The 8,613-nt window shown below is 41.6% G+C and overlaps 4 protein-coding genes and 1 long non-coding RNA gene across 5 annotated transcripts; 1 reads left to right on the top strand and 4 right to left on the bottom strand.

Moving 5' to 3' along the window:
• Positions 1-32: 32 nt before the first annotated feature.
• On the bottom strand, positions 33-1,923 carry LOC108652367 (protein phosphatase PTC7 homolog). The gene has a single exon (XM_018102536.3). The coding sequence runs from the start codon at positions 1,619-1,621 to the stop codon at positions 686-688; it is 936 nt and encodes a 311-aa protein (XP_017958025.1). The 5' UTR covers positions 1,622-1,923; the 3' UTR covers positions 33-685.
• Positions 1,924-2,319: 396 nt separating this feature from the next.
• LOC108652463 (retinol-binding protein pinta) lies at positions 2,320-3,393 on the bottom strand. The gene is made up of 2 exons (XM_018102656.3): positions 3,089-3,393; positions 2,320-3,028 (listed from the first exon to the last, which is right to left on the bottom strand). Exons 1-2 carry the CDS (start codon positions 3,391-3,393, stop codon positions 2,407-2,409), a joined length of 927 nt encoding a protein of 308 aa, XP_017958145.1. The 3' UTR covers positions 2,320-2,406.
• LOC149091296 (uncharacterized) lies at positions 2,834-3,660 on the top strand. The gene is made up of 2 exons (XR_016196849.1): positions 2,834-3,011; positions 3,080-3,660. It is a non-coding gene; the product is annotated as an uncharacterized LOC149091296 (long non-coding RNA).
• On the bottom strand, positions 3,644-4,337 carry mRpS6 (mitochondrial ribosomal protein S6). The gene is made up of 2 exons (XM_018102657.3): positions 4,154-4,337; positions 3,644-4,089 (listed from the first exon to the last, which is right to left on the bottom strand). Exons 1-2 carry the CDS (start codon positions 4,196-4,198, stop codon positions 3,691-3,693), a joined length of 444 nt encoding a protein of 147 aa, XP_017958146.1. The 5' UTR covers positions 4,199-4,337; the 3' UTR covers positions 3,644-3,690.
• Positions 4,338-4,552: 215 nt separating this feature from the next.
• On the bottom strand, positions 4,553-8,589 carry spd-2 (centrosome assembly protein spindle defective 2). Its single transcript, XM_018102322.3, has 6 exons — positions 8,365-8,589; positions 8,202-8,284; positions 8,044-8,143; positions 7,386-7,989; positions 7,006-7,328; positions 4,553-6,950 (listed from the first exon to the last, which is right to left on the bottom strand). Exons 1-6 carry the CDS (start codon positions 8,447-8,449, stop codon positions 4,702-4,704), a joined length of 3,444 nt encoding a protein of 1,147 aa, XP_017957811.2. The 5' UTR covers positions 8,450-8,589; the 3' UTR covers positions 4,553-4,701.
• Positions 8,590-8,613: the final 24 nt, after the last annotated feature.

Raw genomic sequence — 8,613 nt, 5'->3', positions numbered from 1 at the left:
CAAAATTAATTATAAAAAAAATAAAAGACTCGTTTATTATTATTCTTTTTTTTTTATTTCAATGAATATTTTTTATTAAATCGCAATATCAGTGAGTACATTTGACTAACAGTTCGTCCGTAAGACAGTTTGCCTGGATAAATCCTCAGTTCAAATATTAGCATAGCATCCCACAACTTTTGATTGATTGGAGGTGTGGGGGTATATATGTATGAATGCACGTACGTAATTAATTTTGTTTGTTTGTATGCATGTAATGTATGTCGCATTTTATTATTGATTAGAACTCTCTCGTAACTCGCTGCCATTGACGACAACGATCATTTCGGCTGATAATCTTTTTTTTTTCGTTTTAAAAGCGTTTCTACTTATATATAATGTATATATATTTAATAATATATATATATTTCAAGGCATTGCTTACGCGCTTTGGACTTCGCATTTTTTTTTTTTGCTTTGGGGTCGCTTCACCAGGATGCGTCGATTACTCAGTATGTGAGTCTATATGGGTTGGATAACTAACAATTGAGTGTCTGTCCTCAAAATCTCAACATGCGGCTTAAACATATATCTGGATATAGCTACCGGAACAAACTGACTCCTAAAAACTAAACGAGTACACGCTACAATTAATTACACATTTAAGAACTAGGGATTAGGACAACAATGACAACTATGAGTTGTTTCACATTGCCACTGTGGCGAGCACCACGGTTATATCGTCTGGCTTCCCGCCGCGCGCTTGAATATTGTTGCGACGAGCGCTGAGGGCGAAGGGCGAAAGAAAATCGCTATTTTGGGAGAGGGTGCGAGCCATCAGTGCCAACGTATTCGCCGTCATTTGCAACTTGACCGGATCATGTTCACCCTCAACGTCGCGTAGCACTTGAAGCATCAGTTCCTCGGGTACATTGTCAAAGACACCGTCAGTGGCAATTAATATGACATCACCTTCTTGCACGGGAAAGCTCATTGTGTCCGCCGATTCGGGGCTGTCGCTGAGAACATTGGGCCCATGACCTGGCGGGGGCAGGGATAGCTGGAAGGGCGTATTAAAGTAGTGCTGCTGTTCCTCTGACTTGTGCACAATCTCGCCTTCTCGCACCACCATAAAACCACTGTCTCCGATATTCGCTGTATGCACTGTGCTCGTCTCTCGATTCAGGATGAGTACACATGCTGTACTGCTGCCCAATATCGGTTTCTTTTGCTCCATTAGCTCGCAGTAGCTATAGGCAAGCAGGTTGACGGGACGTTGCGGATTAAAGTGGGTGCAGCGCACCAGCCGCTCGCACGTACGCATGAGAAATGAGGAGAACTCCCCAGGATCGATACCATAGCTTCGCCAACCACCAACACCATCGGCCACGCCCATCACATCGGCCGACTCTGTGGATGCCTTAAACCAGGAGTCCTCGCCATATTTGCCAGGCTTATATTTGTGTCGCAGATTGTCCTTGGCAAAGCCACAAACTACTGAAACGAATCGTGGCCGAGATCGAATTGGCGTTGTCTTTGCAGCACCTTTGGTTGTGGCACCCGACGCGGAGTCAAGTAATGTTGAGAAGCTGCTACGTAACGCCCGAGATATTAGACGCGATGTCCAATTAAGCGAATGCATCTTTGCAACGCAAAATACTCTACAAAACGCGTGCTCACAATTATCGTATACTCGTTACGCACACATATGTATATATGTATATAGATATCGATGTAACACAATGTGTGCTGATTAATTCGTTAAGTCCAACGTATCTGCTGGCATCCACAACTGCTTTTAGCCAGTTGTACGACACACGACATACAATTTAAAAAAAATTTCGTTTCAATTAATTAAAATATACAACGACAGAGTTATGTGATACACTTTTTTCCATACGTCTAAGTCACATACGTCGTGACACACAGGGATGTTAATTTACAGATTAGGGACTTTAACATTGACATCGTAATGTTAATAACATGCGCACGCAGATATTAGAGCTTCAGCGGTGTAGACTATTTTAAAATTTAATTTTGATGTAAATTGATTGACTCGAAATTTTATTCACTGTTACCTAAAAACATGAAATGGTTCTCCAACTTGAAATATTGATGGAATAAGACTTGAGCGGGACATTACATAGGTGCCGAAAAGTATGCTGCACAGTCACTACTGTTATTAGCAATGATAACATAAACGTTGTGTTTTTCATATGTCAAAGTCGCATGGGCTAGAGATGTTAGTTTTCCCATATTATCATTCGATATATATGTCGATATACTGCAGTAAATCAAAATTCGCCCATTGTGAGAATACGCAAGAAAAAAATGTAATCGTAAAATGTATCTCTTTTATCGCTATACAAAACCACTAAAAATCATATTTTATAGTTACCAATTAAAACTTTAAAATCAAATCCGTTATTAATCAACATTTAGTTTTCTAAATGAGCCCTCCGTACCGTAGAGGCCATCAAAATCAATTGGGTTGCCAGGACGCAATTTTTCATCGGTGCCAAATTTAGTATTTTCCTTAAAGTAATCTCTGTATTGATCAAATTTCTTCTGCCATTCCACTATGCTCTCTTGTATAGAACCATTTTCGCCACCATATTCCTTGGGTAGATACTTCAAAGGCACATGCTCCAATAATGAATCTATCTTGCTATGTATGAAGAGTCGTTCCTGTTGTTTTTTGGACATCATGGGCTTCACCATGTTGAAGATGGTTTCAAAACCAGCAATCGTATTCACAAAATGCTGAGCTTTGGGTCGCATGGGTAAAGCCTCCTCATTAAACACAGTCATCTTCTTTGCTAGACCAGGAGTCATTTGGAATAGGTGCGATGCAGTTGCTCCATTCATATCCATGATAAATACTATGCCATTAATTATTGCTTCGTCATCTTCCATAAGAGCTATTTCTTGCATTACTTGACCGACATGCATTACGTCTGTTATCTTATATTTTTCAGCTGGTGCAACGCCTAGTCTAAATATACCAACTCGTGCTCCGTTGAATGTATTGGGTAGGTAGACTATGGGTCTATAAACAATAGATTATAGTATATCAAATGACCTTCGTGAAAAATTTCAGACGGCTCACCCCAATTGCTGAATTTCTCGTAAAATGGGATCGTCGACATCCGTTACACAAAATAATTCAGGATATTTAGTTCGCAGCGTGTAGTATTTATCCAATTTAGATTTAGTTTTCTCCATGCTGTACTTGCAGCCCCTTAGAAAAGCCACTAGGAATTGATCGTCTGTGCGTGGATTTAAATGTGGTTGTTGCCCTATCCAAATCTTCAGTGCCTCCAGATCTGCTTCAATACGATCAGGATCCTCGTTGAGCCGCTCCTTAGCCACTGCTTGTAGCTCGGCAGAAATGGGGCGAATTTGAGGTGCCATATGTATTAATTCTTGGAAAACGTCCGTGTCTGCCTCAACGATCGAATATTGAACTCTTACTATTCATTAATTCGTGGAGTCTACAAGTTATACCTGATTTGATTATGCCTGTTTATCAATTTCTGATAACGATAATTGTGTACCATAAAACCAATAAAAACGGACACTATGAACTTAGTTGATAAACTAAATATTTCATCATGTTCTTAATGCTTAAAATTGTAAACATCGCAAGGTACATAACTGTGTTTAGCGATTCATCATGTATATACGGCTTTTATTTGAAGATTGTAGAATTTACTTTTGGAAGGGATAATAATCTAATCCTGAGTTATAGTTGTATTTGGGTTTCTGTTTTCTCTTTGCTATGTCAATTATTTCCTGAACATCCTTCCGATAAGATGGTGGCAGCATTTCTTCATGCAATGTGCACTTGTGTTCCTCGGGTTCCTCCAACTTGAAGATGTTTCTGCGTATAATGTCAATATCTCTTCCAAATTCTTCCCTTAAGTCTGACAACTTTGTGGGCGCCGAATCGAAAATAATCGTAAAGTGGGTTGCTTCTCGGTGCACAACGCCATGCTCGCTCACTTTGTGGGGTAGTGCACGTGTGCCAAGATTTTCGAATTTTCGAATAATACCGCCTTTATCGAAGATCGCTTCAGCTGTTCGTTTGATGACTGAGATCAACTCCGGCTAAAAGAAAACGCACATTTATTTACTTTACATAACCGGTGCACCTATTTATTTGCATACAGACCCGTGGAAGTTGCCGCAGCACCAACGCCAATTCATAGGAAGGCATGTCCTCAGCTTATGGCAATAAGTAATATAAATCTTTTTAAAAACCTTAGTCTAATATTGTTTTTATTATATTTAAAACTGAATTACTCCCATAAAATAGGCTTTCGTTAATGCGATTAGTGTAACCAGCTTAAAATATGACAAATATACCAAATATACCGAAATAGCATCCGCTGTTTTACTGCTCCACTGACCAAACAACACATGCTTGGTTTATTAATGAACGACAAACATATTTCAACAATGTAATGTATTTATACAAAAATGCTTCATATATAAATATAAATTTAATATTAACGGAAACCTTTTTCAAATGTGTTTCTGTGAGCCGTTTAATTAGTCCGTCATATGTATGTTTTTGCTACAAAATTATTTTCTTTATTTATAATAAACTAGTCCATTTAAACGAGAGGAAAATACAATATACCTCATAACTAAAACATATGTATGTGTATAAAACCAAGGCGCTAAGTGATAACTGCCCCAAAAAAACTTTATATAAATTTAGACTTTAAAAGTAACGGGCACATTAATGCGTTCACTCTCCATCGATACCTCGACAACGACTTGCATTTGTTTGTTAAGTATTTCTCGGATCGGTGTACGCAATGGTCGTACGAGAACTTCCACATGGCCACCATCTGGAGCCACATAGCATTCACTTGGAGAAATGTGCAATATGTCTGGAACATTGCAATTCAATTCAATATATTGGCGAGAGCTGAAGTTGTTCTTGATGAATAGCTTAAGTCCGTCCAAGCCGCCGCTGTTGGATAAGTCAATCTCAATGGTCGCAGGTTGCACGGACCAGTTACGCTCCAACGATTGCGGTTCCATAGCTGAAGTCGTATCCACTTCGTGTAATTCATCAACCGGGTCTAGCATGTGACTGGGAGTTGGAGAAGTGGCTGCACAAACAGTACGAAATAGAATGGTCTCCTCGGCATCCGGCAAACAAAGATGTGATGTTTCAGCAGACTCATCAAAGTCACGATTTAAAGTTATAGCTACATCAATAATGCGAACCACAGTAACTAGGTCAAGTATAAATTCTGGAGGCTCATTTAGCATGGCTATGCTACGTATAGACTGTTCACTTGGAAAGTTGCACAAGATGTTGTCCAGCATGGATGAGGTTAATTGCTCACGCTGTTCGGCCGTCATCCGCTGCACCAAGGCTCGCATACGCTGTCGATTAGGTTCATCACCACAAAAAACCCGCATATTAGCCAATGTGAGCACTTGTGACGTCTTCTTGAGAATGTTCTTGATGTCATCACGATTTGGTCGGAATACAACCTGAACCACAGCCTCGCTATGAGGAGGAAGTATAACTTTGCTAGGACGCACCTCGAAGGCGGCATTCAGACGTGGTTTTAAGAACACCGTCGAATCGATTGCGATGCCTACAAAGGCTGGCAGCGGTCCCCTGTTGTAGAACTTAAAGCTAGCCATCAGTGGACCCGAAGACAGCTCGCAAACATTGCCAATGGTTAGAAAGCTGGCGCCAACAGGTCCTTTTAGTAATCCTTGTATAGTAATCGCGGCGTTACCTCCATAACCAAATAGAGGAATTTCCAAGCCTGGTTGCTGACAATTGTTGGCACCGAACGGAGCATAAAACTTAAGTGCTCCAATGGCTGCGCCGCTGACCGTCGGACAAAAGTTGATGCCAATGCTGCGGCATTCCATGGACTGCAATGTGATGGCATTGCTATCACCGCTGACCAATTGAAAGCCAGGTCCTTGTATACACAGGCGAACCACCAGCCGTTTGTCACTTGTATTCTTAATTTGCATTGATTTGCGCACATCTGTGCGAAGCTTCGTGCTGCCCCAGCAGAGGCTTGTGTGGGTCACCTTCAAAGGCAGCAATTTGCCATCGCGATGACTGAACTCGCTCGAGTTGGAACAGCGTGACATACTGCGCGGTGCTACACTCAGCTGTGTACCACTGCCCACTTTTCGCATTGCGTTAAATCCACTTGTGGAGCTCGCGTCGCTGGGTGCCGGAGAGGTATTAACTCTGCGTGCTAAGCTTGTACCGGTTAAAAGACGACGTTCCGAGCTTGTTGTGCTGTCTAGCAGGGGCGAGGACAAACAGCTGCGTGGCGACGATAACGGCGAAACGTGTTGCAAATTGGAAACAGAAACACTATGAGCCAGATTCGGAGAGATGCCAAAGTCGCATTCGGAGGAAGATGGCACAACATCGCAGCCATCAACACGTGTGGAACAGAATGAATTTTGAATGCGTACAACAGGCAGAGTATTATTACGTGATTTGTTGACCGGTGTCTTATCCTCGTCTACATCCCTATCCTCATCTGAGGTGGGCAAAGGTTTAACACCATCGCTGCTTGTTGGGCTCACCCCTCGTTTATTCGGTGGTTTTGTGTGGCGCACACGACGTCCCGGCGACTTCACTGGTGTCGATGGCCATTCATCTATGTCTGCATCATGATCTGCACTAGCTGTAATTAATATACTAGGTTGGCTTGGCATATAGTCCGCCAGCGGACTTAATGGCTGTCGTTCCGCTGTTGATGCCAAGCTCTTTTGCAATTGTTGAAAATCACTTGAATTCAATAGTGAATCTGTAAAACTCATAGTGTCTGCAACATTTGATCGGGATCTCGATGTGCAGAGTGTATTCTCTTTGTCCTCATCATCAAAATCGTAGTCATAGCCATGTGTACGCACCCTGTTTACAACCTCATGTACAGATGTACCTGAATTCACGTCCAGGTTGCCTGTGAAATAAGTATTTCGTTAGATAGGACAAACCACTGTTTCTCTCAAACTTACGTAAAGCTGCATCAATTGCGGACAAGCTAAATAACTCCGATCTGCTTGGCTCTTTCTTTGTTTCCGCCTGCACGGCCTTATTAAAATCATCCTGTTGCATTTTGTTCATAAGTTTGCGTTCGAGCTTTGCGTTGCTTTCGACCTTGGTGTAAGTCTTATTCTCCACTTGTGGCGTTTTCACACCAGCGCTGCTTACTGTTGTATTTTGCTCAACTTGCGGATTCCCACCTCGGCTAGACCGACCCACGATGAATGACAAATTTTCTGAGCGCATTTGAAAGTAATTGCCCAAAGAAAAATTTGGATCTCCAGCAATTATAGAGCTGCCAAATACAAAATTGTTTTGTAAATAGTTTATATCAATACTTTTTTCAACTTACTTGGATACTAAATTATCGATTTCCGACGGCGGAGTCGGAGCTGCAATCTTTTCCAATGCTTGCTTGCTGAGGGTGGCCGTTGGGACAACGGCAAATTCCTGAGCCCATGATATTTCGCCCATCACTAGCTGTGACTGCATCATTTCAGCTGGAGCAAAGCTTTCGTCATATCCCTGACCCGCAGAGCCGAAGGATATACCCGAACCACCATTAAGGCTCGAATTGCTCATATCTGCAGTGCGTGGCAAACTGCGAGAGCAACTAAACGAATCACTCAAAGTGCTATGGCTCGAGTTTTCAGTAATTGGCACGTTCTCCAGCTGCTTGGCAAATTGTACACGCGCTTTCTCCACAAAAGAGGATCTTAGTATATCAGCCACAGAGATTTGTTTGCCAGGCTTTGAGTCAATTTTTCCGCTTTTGCATAATGTCGAACGTCCTGTTATCTCGCCAGGCTCAAATAAGATGTTTGTGCCAGTAGGAGCAGTCGTTGTCATCAGAACGGAGCCACTCGAATTAAGGTCGATTGTTTCCTCAGTGATTAGATCGGAAATGTTTGTGTTGTTGCTTTGGCGGCTGGACGCAATACTCACACGATTATCGGCTACAAAATAATATTTATGTTATATGAGTTAGATTGATAAAAGCTCCTTCTCACGTGTAAACTTGCTTCCTTCGTTATTGTAGTGCTCTTCAAATGCATAACTTGAGCGGGGTCGTGGCTTTCCCAAAGTCTCCAAAGCCTTTAGTCTTCCCGCCTATAACAAATCAAGGCGGGTATTAATTATTGCTTATTATTTATATTATTGACCTTACCTTGAGCCGCTCGTGAACATTTAGTGACTCCCTACTCGTATTTGCACTGCCGCTTTTGTTTAAATTGGACATGTCCCCAAAATCTAATTATAAATGTGTACGTAAGATACAGGATATGGAAATCATGCATACAAATGAGACGCCAAGTCCTTTAAACATTTACCTTTCAAATTATCCAAACTTAATATGCCTAAAGAATTATTATCTCTTTGACTGCCATCGCTATGGTTCCTAGCAGTTTTATCCATTTAACGCACGACTAAAAAAAAAACACAAAACTCAGAAAAATAAATCGTATTAAGAAAACGCGCGTTGTTGGCGTTCAAAATGGTGCTCATGCCTCACGACGCTCCTGTTATGTTACTAGCTGGGCACACTTTGCGATTCTTTTTACGTATCGATATTTCAAAAG

The sequence above is a fragment of the Drosophila navojoa genome, chromosome 4 (assembly GCF_054131105.1).
Source record: "Drosophila navojoa isolate 15081-1374.11 chromosome 4, UAZ_NAV_1.0, whole genome shotgun sequence".
In the NCBI taxonomy this organism is placed as follows: Eukaryota; Metazoa; Arthropoda; class Insecta; order Diptera; family Drosophilidae; genus Drosophila; species Drosophila navojoa.
Note: the sequence above shows the minus strand (reverse complement) of the source record. Positions and strands in the feature narration are given on the sequence as shown.

Coding starts and splice junctions, on each gene's coding strand:
- mRpS6 (XM_018102657.3), bottom strand. CDS start 4,198: ATGCCTTCCTATGAATTGGCGTTGGTGCTGCGGCAACTTCCACGG. Junction 4,090..4,153: donor TGCTGCGGCAACTTCCACGG/GTCTGTATGCAA, acceptor GTTTTCTTTTAG/CCGGAGTTGATCTCAGTCAT.
- LOC108652463 (XM_018102656.3), bottom strand. CDS start 3,393: ATGGCACCTCAAATTCGCCCCATTTCTGCCGAGCTACAAGCAGTGGCT. Junction 3,029..3,088: donor CGAGAAATTCAGCAATTGGG/GTGAGCCGTCTG, acceptor TATTGTTTATAG/ACCCATAGTCTACCTACCCA.
- LOC108652367 (XM_018102536.3), bottom strand. CDS start 1,621: ATGCATTCGCTTAATTGGACATCGCGTCTAATATCTCGGGCGTTACGT.
- spd-2 (XM_018102322.3), bottom strand. CDS start 8,449: ATGGATAAAACTGCTAGGAACCATAGCGATGGCAGTCAAAGAGATAAT. Junction 8,285..8,364: donor AAGTTTGGATAATTTGAAAG/GTAAATGTTTAA, acceptor ATTTATAATTAG/ATTTTGGGGACATGTCCAAT. Junction 8,144..8,201: donor ATGTTCACGAGCGGCTCAAG/GTAAGGTCAATA, acceptor GATTTGTTATAG/GCGGGAAGACTAAAGGCTTT.